Raw genomic sequence first — 21,713 nt, 5'->3', positions numbered from 1 at the left:
ACAAGCTTCATGCCTTTTCAGGACTAAATAAAACTCCTTATTTCTATTCTAATCTGCTTGGTCACTTCTTGTACAGGGAAGAAACAGAATGCCACCTCGTGTTGATTGAGCTTAGCAGGATTAAAGAGGTGTGTGCTGGTCTGTGCCTCGAAGACTCTCACCTCACTGAACCAAAACCTGAATCCATATAAAGACCTCCCTCCTCCATTCAGACCAGTTTCAACTGCCTAACCATCCACATCAGCTGCCTACCAGCCTACTCCTGCCTCACTGCCCTCCTAACCACACACAGCACCAACAGACAAAAAAACACAGGAATAAACAGAGCCACGTAATGTGCATGGCTGACCTTGCTGAAGTTGTTGTATTGTTCAATGAAAAGCAGCAATTTCAGTGAATATTGCAGACAAGCTGAAAGGAAGATGGAGAGTTGAAGAAAGAATGGTGTAAAGGAAGAAGTGCAGTTTCAGTTTATCTCTACGTGTCAAACCAGGATAGCATTAACATTTCTGACAGCTAGCAGTTATTGATAAGACCTGTGTGTGTTAGGAAGAGGTGGGAAAGAAGTGGATAAGTAAATATCAGTATGCCCTACATTCAGAAATCTATAAAAGGATCTAACAATGGATTTCTTTAAATGATTTTTTTTTTAACAAATCGAATGCAAATACGGAAAAATCTATTAAGCACATAGGGAAATTATTTGTAATCTTTTTGTGTAATCTTTTATATGAGAAAAATATTTGTGTGTTAAAGATAAGTCTGTGTTTGCAAAGACACCTTAATTAATTAGACTTTAAATAACAACTTGTCGTAAGAGCCCTGCTTAAAGTGCCAGGCTGATCATGCTTTTATTGTGCACTAGGGTGAAGGACTAAACAGAGATAAGAGTATCCAGTGACCTGAGATCGGAACTGGGGTATTGTTGTGAGGGGCAGTAGCCCTCAGAGACAGATAAAGCTTCAGGTCAGATTGAACGTAATCTGTGACCTAGATACCCTTATCCTCTAAAGGACACAAAAAAAACTGTGCAATGGTTTCATAACAAGAATGGCTTTTACTCAATTTGATGAATTTACCTTATCTAGAATACAAATAGAAATTCATACAATCCCAAGTATACTTTAATGAGTACAAATGCAGAATGTCAAAATTATTAACTAGAACAGAGGTTAGAGGAAGTACCGATATAATCTATGAGAATCACTTTCTCAAAAAAGACATCCAAAGTAATAGATACAAGTGTCTCTTGTGCAACAACAAAGTGAATGAGTCAGCTGTAAGAAAGAGCGCAGATCAGGTCAATAGAGAAGGTCAAAACTGCTAGAAATCAACGTGATGTAGATCAAGAATCTCACTGACTTAAGCTCCTGACAGAACTGTTAAACATGGATATGAACATTGTGGTTTAGGATTTTTTCTTGGCTTGGCATTTTACTCTAGGTTGAGTCAGGCAAATTCCACAGTGAACCAGAGAATACTTCAGAAGAACGAAGCAATCTGTCAAAAGCTGAAGTTGAGCTGCAAAATGTCCCTCACAATAGGACAACATTCCTGACACTTGAGCAAATCCACTACATAGTGGCTCAAAAGGAAGAAATTGAGTTTTTGAAAAGGCCAGGGCAGAACCCCACATTCAAACCCACCTGAAATCTTCTTTAGTGGACTGAGGCTAAGGTGCAGTCTAATGCAAACCTAACACAAATCCTCTATAGCAGGATTTAATATTATAAAAGCCTTAAAAAAAACTGAGGCAAACATAAAACATGACAGGTTTAAAGATGAACCATAAACAGAAATTATGTAGTTTTGAACCAATCTATGAAAGCAATGCTTAAAACTTTCATATCCGAACTCTATGTGTTTTAGACCAAGTTATCAAATAAAATGTGAACTGTAATATTTCAATAATATTATTTCCATTTATTTCTTCATCTGTAGTAACTGCTCAACCCGGTCAGGGATGAGAGGTTTCACACACGAGACAGGAATATACCCTGAACAATCTGCTGCAATCCAAAGCATTATACATAAACACACTCACTCACATGCAGATGGCATGTTTTGTGGATATCCACACAGACACTGGCAAAACATGTATAACCCTGCACAGACAGTAACCTGAGCTTAGGATCAATTCTAGTATCCTGGAAATGCAAGGCAACATTACCGGATGTGCTCCTGCTCCATTCCTATATAATTCATTTATTCATTCATTCATTTTCTACCGCTTATCCGAACTACTTCGGGTCACGGGGAGCCTGTGCTATCTCAGGCGTCATCGGGCATCAAGGCAGGATACACCCTGGACGGAGTGCCAACCCATCGCAGGGCACACACACACTCGCATTCACTCACGCAATCACACACTACGGACAATTTTCCAGAGATGCCAATCAACCTACTATGCATGTCTTTGGACCGGGGGAGGAAACCGGAGTACACAGAGGAAACCCCCGAGGCACGGGGAGAACATGCAAACTCCACACACACAAGGCGGAGGCAGGAATCGAACCCTGGAGGTGTGAGGCAAACATGCTAACCACTAAGCAACTGTGCCCCCCAATATAATTCAAATAATATCAGGGCGGTCAAGTGTCACACATTGAGTGTGACAGTCACTCATTTTGGTCTTTTGTCCCGTTCTCCCGCCACATATTGTATTTCTCACGCAGACAAACTTTTTGGCTATTTATCATATATTTAATATGCCGCAGCACCCAAAATGTATCAGTCCGCACCGCTTAGTCGAGCCTGACACTTATCAGCCAATCAAATAAATGAGGCTACACAATAGCCAATCAGAAAATAACACTATCTGGGTAAGATTTAACGCGACAACCAATGAAAAAACATTCATTAGCGAGCGTATTTGAACAAAACCTCAAAACGAAACAATCATGACCCTAAAAATGTCTGAGCTTGATAAAGGAGTCCAAAAAGCAATAAACAACACCAGACATAATCTCTCTCTCTCTCTCTCTCTCTCTCTCTCTCTCTCTCTCTCTCTCTCTCTCACACACACACACACACACACACACACACAAATTAATAAATGGAAATTAAACTAATACTTTGTATTTGGTTAAATTGCGGTCAGAGATCCTTATTTATTTGTTTGTTTATTTTAAAAAACTTTGGGGGGGGGGGTGTCACGCTTGCCTGTCTTCAAAACTTGAGAGCCCTGTATTATATATTTTTTATAATATATTCTAACATAATACAACACTATATATACAGTACACACAATGTTCAGCTAATCTAAATTCTAGAATATTGTAGGATAGTTTTACATTTTAATATGGCAGCAATGCTGCATTACTATAGCAATGCTATATCATTTTAAGAAATGCAGTGAGGTTTATAGTTTAGTTATAGTTTATCTTTAAAGCAATGCACAGTGGAATGCAATAGACTAAACCGATTAAATGACAAGATAACTTGCATTCAGTTCAATACTTGAAACAAATACAAAGTACTGTGTTTATCCACATATATTGCTGTTTAGTAATGAGATATAGCGATGCAACAATATAATAAAGCTTTTATTTTTTGGTTTGGCAAATTTTCCACATGACTGTTGAAAAGTAATATCTTCTGTCTAATGCATTCTGTGTTGTTTCCACAACAGCATCTGCATTTTTGTTTGGCTTTCTATGCTTCATAGACGAGTTGCTCTGTAATCGATAATCTGGGGTTTTTTCTCTCTCTGACTCATCTCATTTTAATTACTGTGGTCAATGTACACATCTCTGTCAGTGTGTAAATCTTTCCCCTAGAACCTTGTACAATTTTCTGATTCGCATGCTTATCAAGCGGTTGCATGTTTTAAGGTCATGCTGATGTGTTCTCTTTTCAGACATCCAGGTCGACATCCTGGAGAGTGTTTTCGATCCAGTTCACAGTTCTTTGTCATAACATACCATTTCACTCCTGTAGTGAGATCATCTGTGCTCTGCCATGTATATTGCCATTTCCCGTCCTCTGAGCACATTATTGCTTCTTGTACCAAGAATTCTATCAATTATTCATCTTCAGAAACTGCTTTATCCTGGTCACAATGTATCCTAGAGACAATAGGAATACTACCTATCACAGGGCATTATACACTTACATTCACACACTTAATCACACCTATTTATCCTAGTCAAGCCAGGTGGGAGGAAAACCTGAAGGAAAGCCATGAAGAAACAGAGAATCCATACCAACAGAATCCTGCGCTTAAGACTGAGCACCATGTTACATGATGCTTAATGTTTTTTTTCTGGCTGTGACATATTTATCCTAATTATTAAGAACTATAATGTGAATAATCAATCATAATAAACTCTAAAACTAAGTGTATTGTGCCGGAACTAATGATTATCAAGTTTCAAACCTATTTGTCATGTTCACAAAATGTAAGTGACAATTGTATGTTGAAATACTTGTTGTAAGGTTCAGGTACTCTAAAGCTGTTCAAAACAAATATTATATATATATATATATATATATATGGTATGTATGCCTAGATCCTAACTGTGTATACTACAATATGTGTAGTCACATTACATAAACAAAAAGAAAATTAAATTACTGAAAAGTTTATTAAAAAGTAAAATAATTGCTAGCTGTGTAGTAGGGTGTGATAGGATTGATCATCGCCATTAAATGAAATGTAGTAGTATGTGTGGTGTGTAAAAGGTATGATCAATTTACCAATATACTGCACTTGGAGCTTAAAGGCAATAAAAAAAGGTCATTAGATATATTGCAACATACCCAAAAGAGTCAGAAACCTGTGAAGAGATGTGCCCAGGAGTGTCATTGAGCTGGCAGTGAGATGACCCGTATTTTGGAGGTGGAAGAAGGAGCAATGACTGGATTACAGTTTATTCTGGATTTTGATGGCCTGCAGGTACAAACTGTTCTTCAGCCTGCTGGTTCTGGATTGAATGCTGCGGTAACATCTGCCTGATGGCAGTCTGGTAAACAGTCTGTATGCTCTGTGATTGCGGTCTGTGGTAATTTTGTGAGCTTTCCTCAGACACAGTATATGGAAGATGTCCTAAAAGGCTGCCAATAATGAGTTCAGCTCAGAGGGAGCAACTGTCAACAGCAGTTAGTCATACAACCAGTTAGGATGCTTTCTTGGGTGATTATGTAGAAATCAAGGTTTTGAAGGGGAAGACCAAAGGCACTGATGAGTAGATTTCAATACTGTCTTAGTGTAATGGGACCAGGTCAGGACATCAGTGAGGTGCACACTTGCTACTCCTAACTCTTTCCAAAGCAGCTCCCACTGATATATTCATTTAAATGCAATTCAATTTGTTTGTATAGATGGAAACTGCCATCTATAAGGCCATCCTCCTGTAGACGATTATCGGTTTCATTTTGCTGATGTTGAGGTAGAGGTTTGCTGTCTTTGGTTTGAATCACTCTGATAACACTTTGACCTCATTTCTGAAGGCTGTCTCATCTCTTTCTGTGATGAGGGCCTGGATGGTGCGATCGTCAGCAAACTTGGAAATGACATTGGAACTGTACTTGGTGACTTAGTTGTAAGTGAACAAGAAGTACAGAAGGGGCTGAGAACGCATGTGTTCAGAGTGTGTGTAGATGCAGTCATCGATTCCTCCCACTTGGGGTCTGCTCATCAGAAAGTCGAAAATCCAATAGCACAGATGAGTGTTCAATCCTAAGTCCTCGAGCTTTGTGAAGAGTTTGGCTGGAATGATAGTGTTAACAGCAGAGCTGTAGTCGATGTATGGGATTCTCTCATAAGTACTTTCTTACCCATGTGTGTGTGAGCTTTGTACATCACCAGATGTTTTAATGCAAATCATTTAGCCTAATAATGAATTATTCTAACCTTTAAAATATATATCATTTTCTCAGCATTTAATTTCCCTTTCTTTGTAAAATATGGATCAAATACAAAAAATGTCACCACATAAATTCAGCTTCCCTTGGAGGCCTGAGATAATCCAGTGACAGCTGTTGTTACTCATGCAGATATGTCAACAGCTGGAGTTTTTAAACTGCTATTTGCACTGGTGATTAGTGATGGCCTGTGATGTGAAAACACTTTTCTTCTTTGAAGAAGAATATTTACACACGTTACAATCACCAGCTGCGATCAGCTTGTTTAATCCTTTACTTCAACTAGGAGAAGCACTTTTAAAGAACCAGAAGCACTTTTAAAGAAGGAAATTATCAAAATCTCAGGAAATATACGTTATTTTATTAAAACAAACATTACAAAGCATTTACATGGTATCCAACTGACGAACAGCAAGATTAAGAAAACCAAGACATCTATATAGTCATCCACATTTACAAGGCAAGTGAGACACTGACGTTTAAATGGTGACTATGATTCTCAGGTTGGAGTCACAAACAGCTTGTTTGTATGGTGAAATATATAAGCCACAGTTCCATGTCTCGCATATCAGTGTACATCTCCACACTTCAGGTGGTGTTAAACCTGTACACACAGTAACACAGTCAGACTCTGTGGGTCCAGTGGACTCAGAGCTGATGTCCAGCAGCACTAGGTCATCAGTACAGCACACAGCACACTCAGTCATCCTTAGAAGCTCCCTTAAGGCTGGCCTTGAGTTTCTTCTTCTCCTTCTGTCCCATAGCACGGTAGACCTTTTTTCGCTCTTCCTTCTGTCTCTTCAGCTTCTCTGCCTCCAGCTTCTCCTTCTTCTTCAGGAACTCTTTGTGCTTCATGTGCTGCTCTGCTTGAGCCTTCTTCTCCTTGTGAGAGTAGACTGTGCTCAGGGCATTGAGCAATGCTGCCACCTGGTGCAGAGGGGAGGAGTTAAACGAGAGCTGCGTCACTATTACAAACAAAACACTTTGCCCCTTAAAAATGCAGTAGGCTCAGATGAGAAATTTACTGAAATGATTATCATCTACGGATATTTTAATAATGGAAATTCAATTAAAAACATTACTCCTGAGCATCTTTGATGCTTAAATTACTGCCTGTATTTTCCCTAATGATAATGATGGTGCAATCTCGACTTGCATCCAATATTTGTTAATAATTCATAAGGGTAACTATATTAATAAAATTATAATGGAATATAATCAGTAACAGACCTCACCACACATTTGACTGGCCCATAGGCACAATGTGAAATTACAAGTGCAGTGGAGGCAGAGTTTATTAGATTAGAAATAATGGATAGATGCATTTTCATTGCATATTGTATTCACAGTATCTCTTGCAAATTTGATGACAAAAACTGGCCACTCGCTGGTCACACACACACACACAGCCACATACACAGCCACACAGACACACACACACACAGCCACAGCCACACACACAGCCACACACACAGCCACACACACAGCCACACACACAGCCACACACACAGCCACACACACAGCCACACACACAGCCACAGACACACACAGACACACACACACACACACACACACAGACACACACACACACAAACAAACAAACCTGTAGCAACCCCAAGGTAACTTAATAACATGCACCACTCGACACAGACAGCAACCCTAGCTCAGGATCTACATAGAGACCCTGAAGCTATGAGACACCAATACGATCACCACACAATAAGCTTGAGTAAACAAGCTTAGCGTACACAAACCTGCTTTCAGCTCCATGGGTTTAAAATGAGCATTTATTAAAGTGGAGCTGGTTGCAATGCTTTAATAAGATGTTTAATTATTTGTTTCTGAGCCAAATTCAAACACAGAAACAAAGATATGAAACAAAGAAGCATTAGGGCTATGCATATGACCAAAATATAGACCTTTGTATAACTATACACACTACAAATGCTGCCAGTCTCTGAGTGAAAGACTTCATTGTGAATGATTTAACAATTAGAGGGCGAGAAGAACTTTCTACAGCTGCTGTCACAATTTCCTGCCTTCCAGGATTATTATTAATTCATGAAACACATCCGATTCGGAGTTATACGCTCAAATCAAGACAAGCTGCCTAAAATGATGACATTTACACTAAGTCTTTCCATTTCAGTTTAAATTGTGTCATAATTTGGGACGGTCTGACTTTCTGAGAGATTCAGAAAGCCGAATAATGAAATATCTTCAGAATCACACAACATACATCAAGGTAAAAAGAATAAAAGGTATTTCATTTTAGATCAAGTTTGTAGTATACTACAAAATGCTAGATATAAAATATGGCAAGTGCAAGTGTTAGGTAAAATGGGTACGTTTTTAATGGGAAACCGAGACTGAAATCCTCCTGCGGGGTTTAAAGCGAGCATCTGTGCTGCTACAACAAATAAACAATTAATAAATGTCTAGGAGGAATATCTGATTACTAAATGGCACACAAACAGGACACAACAGCAAAGAACAAAATACACCAGATCAAAACGTGAGTCATATTTAACTGTTGAAGTATTCTTCGAAATTTCATGGGAATTGACTTAGAAATTGGCTAGCGCTAGGTTGGCAGTATTAATGCTAGAACGAGGTTTAAACAGATGCAGTATTTGAACAGTTATTCTCTAGAGGCATCCTTGGTGGATTAGCTTTAGTCTCAATGTTGGTGTTCCAAAATGACAAAAAAAAAATTGAATTAAAAACTGTTAGTGATACATAACCGCACTGAAGGCTCACCTTCCGCTCGTGGGGCTCGCGGATCACGACCGGTCTCTGCATGTCTCGGGGGACTTTGCCCTTGGCCTCCTGCTGCTTGTGTTTGCTCTTGAATGGCAAAGCCTTTTGCAGCTCTTTGGGGATATGGAGGGGGTTGAAGTGTCGCTTCTGCCTCACGATCGGCTACAGAAAACAGGAAAGAATTTACATGGATTAATTATTTCCATTTCCAATGATCATGAATGAATTTGGTTCAACATAACTTATGACCTATTGCCAGTGTGTGAAGTGTTGTCATCGATCAAATAGAGAAAATAAAGTGTGCAAGTGAGAGAGTACAGACTCTCTTTAACCTTCTGCTTTAGCCAGGACTAAGTGGATGTGACCAGACCAACCCTTGCTCTTTTGACAGCTTTTGCAATAGCTTTATTCTCTTGCAAATTTTGATAAACTACTAGATGTTTCGTAATTAATCAGCGTACTCGGGGTGAATTGGGTGGAATCTGTGCCATTTATTTTGATATGAAAGTGTTCTGATGTGTCTTTATTAGTCTGTCCTTATATGAATATATAAGTGCACACTACCTTGTACAGAGAGTCTTGGATGGGTTGGTTCCTTATTCCCAGGTCATATTTAAGCTGTCCAAGGGTCCTCATTCCCGTCCATTTGTCCTTCTGTCCAACAGGCATCAGCAGAGAGGTCACGGGATTGTACAGCTGGGGAACTGAGACAGGAAACCAGGAGCGCAGGAACACAATATCTGCAAACACACCCAATAACCACAATCAAGTATTGACATTCATTATGCTGTATTATCCTTCGTGCACTTTTACTTTAAAGATTCATTTGAAAGACATCCACAAATCCCAATATCACAGGTTATTAAGAGAACGTTCCCCTTCTCTTTAGGAAATAGATGTCCAAATTTGTATGGATGCCAACATCATATTTAACATTACAGTCAACAAACCAAAACACGAACATCCCCTTTATGACATATCACATAAACACATCACATAAACCAGTCTCATAACCATTTAGGAAGTGAATACACTTTTCACAAAAAATATTACAGATCATATTCTCACACCAGTTTATGAGATCAGAGATGGGTTTAAAATGATGGTTTCTCCATTTTAAAGTAGACAAGCCTTGCCGGGTTCTCATGGAAACGATCAGAAAAAAAAAAGTTTAAATATTAATTTCCACGCTTTCTGTTATGTATACTTTTTGATGCTTAAAGCTTTACAACCAACAAAACAAAATCTTCTGTCCTTGAGCTTGTATTACTTATTACCGAATATTACTGGGTTACAAAACATCCCTACTTCTAAAAACACAAGTTTCTAGATTTCTCAATTTTGGAAAGAAGAATCCTTTTAGATTGTAGACATTTAAAACCGGGTCTGAATTCCAGCTGTTAACCTCATGGCAAACTCCCTGTTAAAAAAAGATCTCTCTGATCAAATGAGGAAACAAACACACGAGGCAGTCTGAATCTGCTGGGTCATAGTGGCCCTCACTTCTGAATACCTATTTATTTATTCATTTGTTCGTTCATTTATTTCTGCCTTCAGGAGCGACACTTCTAGTGACTAATGAAACAAGAAATTCCCTGAATGTCACACAGATACACCCATTACAGTCTGCACTCCCAAACCCTTCAGGAAAGCTGAACCCCATCTATAAATCCTTTTTGGGACTTTGAGGTGCACTGCTTTCAGAGCTTCTCTTGGAGATGAGTAAAGACTGGTGTTATCTTGGCTTAACAGTCAATCTAACTTTACACTATGCTAATGCTGAATTTCTGGAAAAGGTACCCTTCCCTTCCCCCAAGGTGTTTTCTACTAATGGAAAGTTAGTCTATATATTTTCAGGTTTTCCAAAATGTATAACTGCGTAACTGACACAACATGAACTCTCAAAGCCTAAACACAAGACATAGAAAACTGGTAAATTGTTTAAAAAGTACAAGGGACTTATTTGTTAAAAAGGAGTATCAATCCAAGGGAGAGAGAACTGTGCAATGATATGATGTTGAGCTGCCGTGAGTCACCCTGACAATCCTGCAGAGTCGTAATAACCATGCTTTTTCATTCTGCGCTAGGTAATTCCCAGTCAGCGCTGTAGTGGAGTCACATACGTGTCAATTTCCCGCCAGCCCTAACCCGTTATGTGCCAGCTCAAATGTGTCAGACATCATGCACTAACGTCAGGCCTGGGACAATTCACACTGTGTCAAAGTCCAATGTAATCTACTGTATTCAGGACTGTGGGAGTACATTAGCTTATAATTTAATCTTTTATTTGGTGGTAAACGCTAGATGACATTTAGATGGCAGACATATCCTCATTGTGGAATTTACTTTTACCGAGTTGTTGAGCTAGTGGATGAGCTGTGTTGGTAAGGGGTGAACAGGAGGTATTGGAGAGTTTCTCCTGATTTTTGTATTTCAGGTTTGATATCAAGTCTTTCACAACATCTCCTCAGCTTGGTGTGTGTATCAAACTGCCCCATGTTTTATCAAGTGTGCCAACACTCTGGTTAATGCGTCGTGTTTTTTAACAACTGGAGAACAAGAAAAAATAAATACCATTTAGATCAATCTCTAAGACGTGTAGCTACAACTCCAATAAAACTCGACTCAAGGCTACACAGTGTACAGGACAGATTAGGTTTTGGTGCTCCATAACAGTCACGCTGATGTGAAGGTGCCTGTTCTCATAATGCTTGTAATATTTGCAAAGCAGGAGGATATAAATAGAAGCCTAGAAGCCTTTATTATCGCCACGTATACATTAGAGCACAGTGGAATTCTTTTCGTCGCATATCCCAACTGAGGAGGTTGGGGTTGGAGCACAGGGGCAGCTATGATACAGCGCCCTAAAGGACGGGGGTTAAGGGCCGTGCTCAGTTGCAGCTTGGCAGTGCTGGGGCTTGAAACTGATCCGCCGATCAACAACCCAGAGCCTAAACCACTTGAGCCACCACTATAACCTCAGTCACTCACTTGGTACCGTACACTGCTAAGCGCACATAATGTGGTTTAGATGCAGGTTTTGTGCAATGTTTGTCCACAGATAGCCTGCAATAGCACGGATGTCCAAAAAGTTACATCTAGCTTCAAATAGTACATAGACCAACTTACCGCTCATGAGGAGTCGGTCCTCAAAGGTGGCTCGGAAGGTTCCAGGTGGCGTCCGCAGAGCCTTTTTAATCTGACCTTTGATCCCACTGACCGTGCGGATGGAAGCGCCCTCGAACTTTGCGACCTCCAGCACGGTGTTAAACATTCCCTGAGAGAGTGAAAGAAAGGGCAGAGTCACTGACATGCTTTTACAATAAGAGACCCAATTATTTTCAAACAATGGTTAATTAAATAGATTTTTTCCCCTCCCAGCTTAATCACTGAGAATTCCCAGCAATTTCTCCTTTATCCTATTGCCTGCTGTCTCCTGCCATGACACTTTTTGACCTACCAACTACATGGAAGGAAAAGTCCTGGCCTCCCAACTGGCAGTGTCAAAGAAAACAAGGACCCTGCCAGCCTTCTCTCGCATTGAGAACATGGTTAATTACACCCTCTGGAGCATCAGGGTCACAGATGGCATAGAGCACTGAATACTCAGCTGCACGAACAACAGCAGTGCTTTTAACTAGATGCTAAATTTTAAGAATAGACCATCGCTTCACTGCAATTTGTATATGGAGATATAATTGTGTACACGACAAGCTCGTAAAATACTTTTTTGTCATGTAAACTACTGTGAATGAAGACTGATCCCCTACCTGGACAAAGCTGGTGTTCTTAAAAATCTTATACGGGTATCCAACCAGCTTCAGTTTCTTCACGATGGTCACAGATTTGTCCAAATCCAAGACGACTCCAGTGGCTGCAATGCGGAAATTTGCCTAAGGAAAGTTTGACAGATTCAAAGAAATGAAATGAGGAAAACTACAGCAACTCGACAAGACGTATGGTTAATAACTGGTCAGAGCTGCAGCTTCATATATGAATACGTTAAAGTATCTTACTTGAGTCCCTGCAACACTCTGCACAGCCAGAAAGCCTGTCCCCTGGGGTGTAATGGGACCTAAAGACAGGAAGAGCAAAGGGAAAAGAGTGAGATAAAGGAGAACACTAAATAGTGGTGAAAGTTGAGAGAAATATCATCTTCTTGGACTATAATGGGGATGATGAGGCTGTCTTACCCCAGATAGAGGCACCACAGTGCATATGCTCAGGAGTGTATTTGAGCAGGCGGTGACGGCCGTTGTGGTCTTCGATGTGGTAGAGAGGAATAGTCTGGAAACGTCTCCAGCCTAATGACAGAATGAGCGGGTCACGGGTCTTCAGGATACGCTTATACCAGCGGTGTTTCTTCAAACGCATCTATTTTCACGAGAAGAACAGCAAAGGTGAAAGACGGCACCAGAAAAAGCAACGAGTCAATATTTTAGTCAGTTCCAACGATGGGGTATTTTCGCCGAAGCGATGTTTCTAAGCGGAGTCAAGAATTAATAATTAATGTCCACAAATCCTGAGCAATCAATAACAAGAAAACGAAGAAGAAAAGAGCAAAGACTTATGATTTATTCAAGAGTTGATGATCAGTGCTCACCTGCAGATAGCCTATATTGCCTTCGCTGGCTCCCAAGGCACCCACTATGATGGGATAATGTGGGTCGAAGTTGGTAACAAACTCACATGGAAGCGAGGGGATTTCCAGGCGCACATACATGCCAGGCCTGAAGCCCTCATAATGAACACGAGTCTCATCATCCATGTCCTCAAACTCAGCCCTGTTCAGCTGCACGCACACACAGGGAGAAGCTTGTTAGTGCTGTTTTACCTTTCTGTTGTATCCCCCACTGGGCAATCGTGGTACTGCAAGGGGATCATCACTATTATTTTAAATTATTATTTAGCCTATTTATAAATTATTGCCATCAAAATGCTCAAAATGCAAATATTAAATATTGTTAATGCATATGTAAATTATTATTATTTAATAAATAATTATTAAAGTAAGATGGTTAGGTAATTAAAATGTTATTTTTATATACACACACACAAACTATATATAGTGTCTTATCATAAATGTCTTATGAATTTTAATTTAGAAAACTGATAGTTCATACATGTGCATGAATTGCAAATCATGTAATAGCTGTGACCTCTGACCTCAGCCTGCTTCTGCATTTCCTCTTTGAGGTCATCAAAGTAAGTAGCATCTCCATCATCATATTCCGCATTGAACCTCTCCTTCAGTCTCCTCTTCTTTTCCAGACGCTTGTTTTTCTGAGCTTCATCATCATCAACCTTCACTAATGGGGGTTCCTCTTCCTCCTCCTCTTCTTCCTCCTCATTACTTCCCTGTACACGAAAAGCATACACAGATGAGCCGCAATTATGAATTATCATATGAGCCACAATTATTTATTAGATAGATAGATAGATAGATAGATAGATAGATAGATAGATAGATAGATAGATAGATAGATAGATAGAAAGAAAGAAAGAAAGCTTGGCCAAATCCAGGTACCTCAGCATCGTCTCCCTTCGCAGAGTTTGCTTTGTGAACCTCTCCAGTTTCAAGGTCCTCAAAATCTCCATACATTTCATCTAGCATGATGAGAGTAAATAAGTAAGTACCAAAAGGCAGAATTCTTTCTTGAAAAAAGAAAAAAAAGGCTAATAATGTCATTACCATCCTCTTTAAGCAATGTAGCAGCATCTTTATCTCCTTCCCATTTTCCAGTTACAAAGCAGTCCCTAATGGAGGCTAACATCTGAAAACACACATCAATACAACTGTGTCTTTAGTTCAGTTTCCTAAGTATTCCAGCTACACTGAAAGCAGACTGATGCTGATTAAACAGTGTGCTGACTGCATTACTCACCTCCTCCTGGTCCCAGTCATGGCTTGCTTCAGGCTGGAAGCGTGAGCAGTCCATGGCATCCGCTCGTACTTTCTTGTTCTTCTCTGGCCGACTAACACGAAACAGTCCACCCAACTCCTCCTCCTCAGCGTTTTCTTCCTCCTCGGCCACTGACAAACAAATGAAAAATACAACCTTGCTTCCACTTGATACAATCCTGCATTCATCAGGTCACAAACAGTCACAATGACCCACTATATGTTCCATAAAAGCCACTTTCTGAGGAGACGTGGTTCATTCTTCAGACAGGCCTCTTAGAACAAATGCCAGCTTGTCTGGAATTTTATATATGCTTGTGAGATCACTCACCTGTGCCATACACTAGCTTGCGTAGGTTAGGTGCGGCACGTTGTCGTCTCTGATACGCTTCCGTGGCTTTCCGGGCCAAGTCGTCTTTCCAGCGTAGTGCTCCTGAAAGCCACACATCAAACCAAAGCGAGGAGAAAGGATAAGACACATGGCATGTGGCGTAACAGTATGAAACACTGTTTTGGTAGTATGCTAAGATGTCGCTCATTAAGCTTGAGAATAACAAATGTGTCGTGTGGCTCGGTACAGGATGTGTTTTGGGTTATGGTTAAACCCCCCCAAAGTAAGATCCTTGACTTAAGGAAATAATGAAACAAAAACATGAAGGAGAAAGTACCTGCAGTTTCAGATCCCAGCTCTTCATCATCTTCCTCATCCTCATCCATATCCTCCTCCTCCTCCTCATCATCATCATCATCTGCAGCCATCTGCTTTGCAGCATCTCCTTCCTCTTGCACGTCCTCTTCTTCATCATCACTATCCTCCTCAGAGCAGTGACCAGAGTCTGGAGGTGCTGAGCTTCTTTTCTCAGGCTTTTGTTTCTCTTCTTCCATTTCCTCCTCCTCCTCCTCCTCATCTTCATCCTCGTCGCTCTCTTCTGATTCTTCGTCACTTTTCTCTAGGTCATCATCACTGTCTGCAAATGCAGGCATTTCTACCGCAGTCCTGCTGCCTTTTCCATTTTCCTCCAGCTTCTGTCTCTTTAGAAGAGGAGCTGCTTCATTTATTTTTTTCTTTTCACCCTTTGCCACTTCACACTTGTCCAGTTTGCTCTCATCCCCTCTAGCCTCCTCCTCCTCTTCTTCCTCCTCCTCTTCTTCCTCCTCCTCCTCCTCTTCTTCTTCCTCCTCCTCCTCCTCCTCCTCTTCTTCCTCCTCCTCCTCATCTGCATTTTCCTCCTTGCTTTCACCTTCATCTGACTCTTCCTCATCACTTTCATCATTGTCTCTCTCATCTTCATCAACAAAGACAGCTTTCCTCCTCTCTCGCTGGGTCTCAGGGTCCCACACTCGGCTCTCCAAGGGCCCTTCCTTTTCAATGCTAAAGCAACACAAAAACCCAAGATTGGTATTAAAAAGAACTGAAGTGGGGAAATAAATAAATAAATAACCAAAACTAATCAACACTATCTGTACCTTTTCTCCTGCACTTCCTCTGGAGTGAGTGCTGCAGTTCCTGTGAACAGTGAAACTTTGCTGGCAGCAATCTTGACATCCAGCGTGGCCTGTGTGCCCATGAGGGACTGCATCAGCTCTGTGGCAGGACGTACCTCCTCCTGTCATGGAAAGTCAGACGCTGTTTTACAGAATATGCACCAACTGCAGCATTTACCATAGACCTGCGTCCAGGATCACCGGCGCTCACGTTCCAACCTGATGCACTTTTATATTTAGATTTGTGTTAATAAAAGTTGCTACACACCCAAGCTGTTGTTTAGAAAAGCTAACGATCATTTAAAATTTGATTCAAACACAGAAAATCGATTTAAGAAGGAACAATAAAGCAAAATATTAACATGAAACCTGAAGCCTGTTGGTATCCATTTCATCATTTTAAGTGCATGGAATTCTATTTAGTTTTCTTTTGTCATGTAAATCAGGCCGTGTATGTGACTTTAGAGGATAGAGCAAGCAAAGCACAAACTGGAGCTTTAAAAGGAGTTAAAGCTCTCTAACAAAATTTAATGGAATGTGTGAGGGGGAGTTGAACAAAAAGCTGCAATTTTACATAATCTTTATTTCTTTTAATGTCAGAGTTTCATCGTTCAACAAGGGTCCGGATTCCTGTAGAAAAATAAATAAATCGTTTAGATCGAACTTTTAAGGATTTTAATTGCCGCCCTTTGTAAATGGAATCTAAAACAGCATATTCCTGTTACACCATGTGGTAGGTTACATGGTTTGTTAGGCGATTTATTTGCACTATCAAAACGTAACAAGATGCAGGAATTGCATCTTATTAAACCTAAAGAAGGAGAAGGGAGACTGGGAAGGGAACTTTCCACTAGAAACTAATAAAAACTGAAAAAGTATAGCACGTTCTTTCACTATTCAAATAAAAAAATAGTAATTATCGAAAATTGTTTATGCAAAATATTGTAGAAAGACTCTTATGTCTTGTATCAGCTCTGTCACTGGAGATCAGTCCCTCTGGGTTTTGTGAAGGGTTTGTGTTTGTTTTGCACAGGATTCTTCTTTTAAACTCCTATCATTGAAGACATGGTTATAATGACTTTAAGACTGCTGTAGTCATATTCGGCACACATGACTCGAGGAGGATGAATGGTGATTTTGCTGGAATTTCTGCAATCGCAAAATGAGGAAATCCTGGAGAGACTTATGTCATTAAAAACTGATGAGATTTTTCATCAAGAGACGTGAAGTGACTGACCTGGTCCTGTTTGACGTGGCCAATGGGCATGTCTATGTACACAGCGTCTTTATCATACACCACTCCTCCAACCCCTGACATAGGAGCGTAGAGCAGTCTCTCCTTCTCATTCAGAGCTCTCTTCTTCAACTCCTCTGGCAGAGGACACGGGTCAGGAAGAAAGCTGATGTCGGACACTGAGAAGTCTCCTACTCCTGTAAAGCACATTTGCACACATCAGAGGCTTATCATGCACCCATAGGTTTTTGAGAAACAAGCAATCAAAATGTACACTTCAGGTCAGGTGCTTTAAAGGTGGGGTCTCCGTTGTTTGAAAGCCAATGTCGACATATAAAATCACCAAAACAAACACGCCCCTAACCCGGATGGGTCCCATCCCTGTATCGATAGCTCCGCCCACACGTACATACGTAACCCGGGCAAGTAATGGAAAGAAATGTGTCTATCATAGCTGAAGGGAAGAACGATACGATTGCAGATAAACAAACAAGCAAAAATGACACACAAGCATAATCATGGAAAGGACAAAGGCATATATTAGTTCTGTGTAACAAAGCAAAACCAACGTTACTCACCTATCGAGAAGGAAAAAAGCGCCTCGGCGTCTTAAGTAAAGTTGAATTTCCCGAGTGAATAACTCCTAAGAATAAGCTAAACGCTGTTACTACACAAAACGCGGTTGTAGCTGCCTCTCTACATTACTACGATAGAAAAGAGGTGTTATTTGTGTAGTAACAGCGTTTAGCTCAGGGGTTATTGACTCGGGAAACTCATATCTGTGAACTTGTATTCTCTCCATCGCTGGAAAGCTGACCCTATATTAACACGTCCTACTTCTTGCCTTATCGTAAGCCTTTCTTCGCTTTCTTTCTTTGTTTTTATCCTCCGTGTCAATGTTAAAACCGCTTTCTGCTAATGTCACACATGCACACTGAACACTCTCTCCGCCCACATATTGACAAGACCCTCCCCTTTCTGCTGCTTGGCTACACTTTTGTTTTGTTTTTTGTATATTTTTCGGTCTGACTCAATTTTCTGAAGCATTTCTCAAAAATCAGAGGCCCCGCCTTTAAATGCTGAAAGCTTATATTGCAGTTGGTTTTGTCTAAAGAATTATCATATTATAAAGTGAAATTTTAAATATTGCCTTTATCATCACCACGTATGCATTACAGAACAGTGAAACTCTTTGCTTCACATATCCCAACTGATTAGGTTGGGGTCGGAGACAGAGGCAGCTATGATACATTGATGATTTCAATGATAGAGACTTAAAAGCACTTTAGTAAATGTAACTGATACAGTGCCATGGAGCAGGGAGGGTTAAGGGCCTTGCTCAGTTGCCCAACAGTGTCAGCTTGGCAGAGCTGAGGCTTGAACCCCAACCTTCCAATCAACAACCCGGAGTCATAACCAATTAAGCCGCCACTTCCAAGACATTATTTTATCAGTAATCTATAATCTAACTGCAGCTCCATACTCTGTAGTTTTACTATTGTTTAAAATGAAAACATCTCCAAGAAAGTCTCCAGATATTCAAAATCTCACTAAAGCATATTGATTGTTAGGTTTCATCTGTTTTACCTGGAATATGAACCTGGCCTTTGTTCTTCAGGAATGTCCCACGCAGGTAGCCATACAGAGACACAGTTCTGTCACATTTCGGATCTAAACGGATAGCCTCTGGATCAGTTAGATCTTCCATGCTGAGTGTACAGGAGGAAAAAACATTCGGTCATCACCAGTAACCAAATGTTTTCTATTCAGAGATGTTGAGGATCTGGAATTTTCTCCCTACACTTACCGATCAGCCACAACATAAGGGTGAGAGGTTTGCCACACCAGCGGCCGAAACTTCATGACTGAAATGAATCTTCCAAGGTTCCTCACTTCCTGAGTCTGGTACTCGCCATACACCATCCCAGACAGGTAAAACAGCTTGGCACCCTTTCAGTGCAAAACAAGCAAAAAAAAAAAAAGTGTGACATTAATAAGAAAGGCGTTTGAAGGTTTAAAATCATTACGCCAGGCGATTTCATAGATGTGTGGTTTTACCTGATACACCTCAGTCCAGAAGCGATGTTTGAGACGTTTCTTTGTCTTATTGAGCGACTTATTGTTTTTGAAGGAGTCCAGGTGTGTGAGCACGCCCATGACACGAGGGAACCCATGCACCTGACAGATGTTGAGGAACTCGAAGGTCTCCATCTCAAAGCCAAAACTAGCATCAATCAGCATCAGGACCTGGTGAAAGAGGAAACAACGGTCAAATGATAGCTAAGCCATTAACTGACAAAAGGTTCCTGAAACACACTTACCAGGTCTGCAACCTTTGCCAAATCTATCATGGTATTGATATCGTTGTTGCACTCAATAAACGTCAGACGCCGTTTCTTCCCTACAGATACGTTAAAGAGACGTATTCAAACCATGCGTAATCCGTATCAAATAAACTATGCATACACAGGACGGTTTCACAGGAATACATGAGAACAATAACTGACTCACCTGATACTATTGTGACAGGGCCGCAGATGTCTGAAAGCTTCTGCCGGGTGTAATTTTTGATCAGGCAACGGATGAGTGTGCTCTTGCCTACTTTTGGAGGCCCCATCACGACCACCACAACAGGGGGTGGCTCTAAAGGCGTGCGGTCTACCAAAGGAATATGATGCTTCTTAGTTTTTATGTCTTGTGTCCTATTTAGAAGGGGAGAAATACCGATTTTTCTCTCATAATATACAAAGAGTAATAAGAATAATTTCCCCACACACAATTCTTTCTTGAAAGATTGGACAAAATCTTTAAGGATGCTCATGCCAAGTATATTAGCTGTATATATTTCATGCTTGGTCATTACTAAAACATGCCTGATGAAAAAATAAAGGCTGAAATGCATTCAGAAACATGTTAAAGAATTTACAAAGCATTTCAAAACATTAAATTCTCATTTGAAAATCAAGTAAGCAACTACACTGTGTAAAAGTCCAGCTACATAAAGCTCCTTGTTTACAGGAAGGTCTGGATAAGCAACTAACCTGACTAAAAGCTAACTATTGTCACTATTCAGTGATCATTAATGATTAGTTCTTGACTACACAAGGCACGATAAATAAAACATCGGTTTGTAGACAGCTGTGTGACTGGGCTTTGTTTCACTTACTGCGATTGACTACCATGAACTCTAAAAAGAGGACACACCTGTACTTGAATTTGCATGTCTCTGTTATGAGTGAGTTGTTAGAGTTAAATTGAACAAACTCGTGTGTGAAAATTCCACAAGGGTTTAAGAAAACGTATTTGATTTATTGGATAGAGATGTAAGTAAAGTCAGATATTTTAGTAGTTTTTATAGTAATACAACAAGTGAATCTTCCAGTGTTTCAGAAACAGCAGCTATACGAGGAACTTCACTTTAAGAAAGTGAACACTAGTGGTGTTAAGATCAGGATTAATAAATTACTCTAAAATTCATTGCACAGAATCAGAAAATAAATCCTGTATATTTACATTTCCAGCATTCAGAAGACACCCTTATATCCAGAGTGCCTTACATTATCACATGTTTATACAACTGAGCAATTGAGGGTTAAGGAGGGCCTTGCTCAGGGGCGCAAACAATAACATCTTGGTGGACCTGGGATTCGAACTCACAACCTTCTGATCCGTAGCCCAACACCTTAACCACTAGGCTACCACACACATGAAGGTGAGCACTGACCTGTGGAAGGTCTTGGCCATGCGCACAGCCGAACGCACAGAGAATGCTTTTGGGTTTCTCTTGCGCTCATCTTGCTCCGGTTCTGAACTCTGATCCCGCTGCTTCCTCTTCTTCTTCTTCGCAGCCTTGGGGCCACTCTGCTTGTGCTGGTGTCGTTTCTGCTCCTTTTCCTCCATCTTCACACCTCTGAGATCTGTGCTTTACACCACAACATGATTTAAACTCGTTTATTAAAAACAGAAATGAACACAATGTGCAGAAATCCGTTGTTCTGTCACAAACATCAATTATCACCAACTTTAAGTCTGGTTTCAATTCTCAGTCGAATTAAAAGGACCACGGATTTTCATAACAGCTTAGAAAATAAAAGAACTAACAAAAATTCTAAACAATACTCAAAGCCAACACAGAATTCCTGTAGCTACTGATACCACCATTCCCAGACTTTAGCCAGGAGCTAAAAGCATGTTGTTATGCGGTCAGTCATTTTAAACAGCCAACTTTCAAAAGAAATTACGTAATTATACCAAAATTCTTACTTTAAGCGCTCGTTCTTTCAGAAATAACTGATGTCGAAACCCAAATTTACTTTAAACTGAGTCACTCGTTTGCGGCATCATGTCAGATTCCCAAATCGCGTGCATCAGTGGTGTGTATTTTTTTCACGTGTGAGAGACATCCGGGACTACTTCCGTCGCGAATATTTCGTCGTGTAAAACAAAACGTCCCGAGTCTAATAGTTC

The 21,713-nt window shown here is 40.3% G+C and overlaps 1 protein-coding gene across 2 annotated transcripts; it reads right to left on the bottom strand.

Moving 5' to 3' along the window:
- Positions 1-6,206: 6,206 nt before the first annotated feature.
- Positions 6,207-21,670, bottom strand: bms1 (BMS1 ribosome biogenesis factor). Of its 2 annotated transcripts, none has more exons than XM_047817605.1 (23): positions 21,510-21,670; positions 20,971-21,168; positions 19,758-19,948; positions 19,568-19,647; positions 19,305-19,493; positions 19,054-19,196; positions 18,834-18,955; positions 17,250-17,443; positions 15,995-16,134; positions 15,196-15,899; positions 14,859-14,960; positions 14,511-14,659; positions 14,318-14,399; positions 14,153-14,232; positions 13,792-13,983; positions 13,229-13,417; positions 12,819-12,999; positions 12,642-12,700; positions 12,396-12,518; positions 11,755-11,902; positions 9,190-9,365; positions 8,626-8,787; positions 6,207-6,792 (listed from the first exon to the last, which is right to left on the bottom strand). In XM_047817605.1, the coding sequence occupies exons 2-23, from the start codon at positions 21,144-21,146 to the stop codon at positions 6,565-6,567; spliced, it is 3,810 nt and encodes a 1,269-aa protein (XP_047673561.1). In that variant the 5' UTR covers positions 21,147-21,168; positions 21,510-21,670; the 3' UTR covers positions 6,207-6,564. The 2 variants fall into 2 exon arrangements, with proteins under 2 accessions (XP_047673561.1, XP_026996421.2); XM_027140620.2 differs by having other exon boundaries at positions 20,971-21,163; positions 21,510-21,669.
- Positions 21,671-21,713: the final 43 nt, after the last annotated feature.

Source organism: Tachysurus fulvidraco, chromosome 8, assembly GCF_022655615.1.
Source record: "Tachysurus fulvidraco isolate hzauxx_2018 chromosome 8, HZAU_PFXX_2.0, whole genome shotgun sequence".
NCBI lineage: Eukaryota > Metazoa > Chordata > Actinopteri > Siluriformes > Bagridae > Tachysurus > Tachysurus fulvidraco.
Note: the sequence above shows the minus strand (reverse complement) of the source record. Positions and strands in the feature narration are given on the sequence as shown.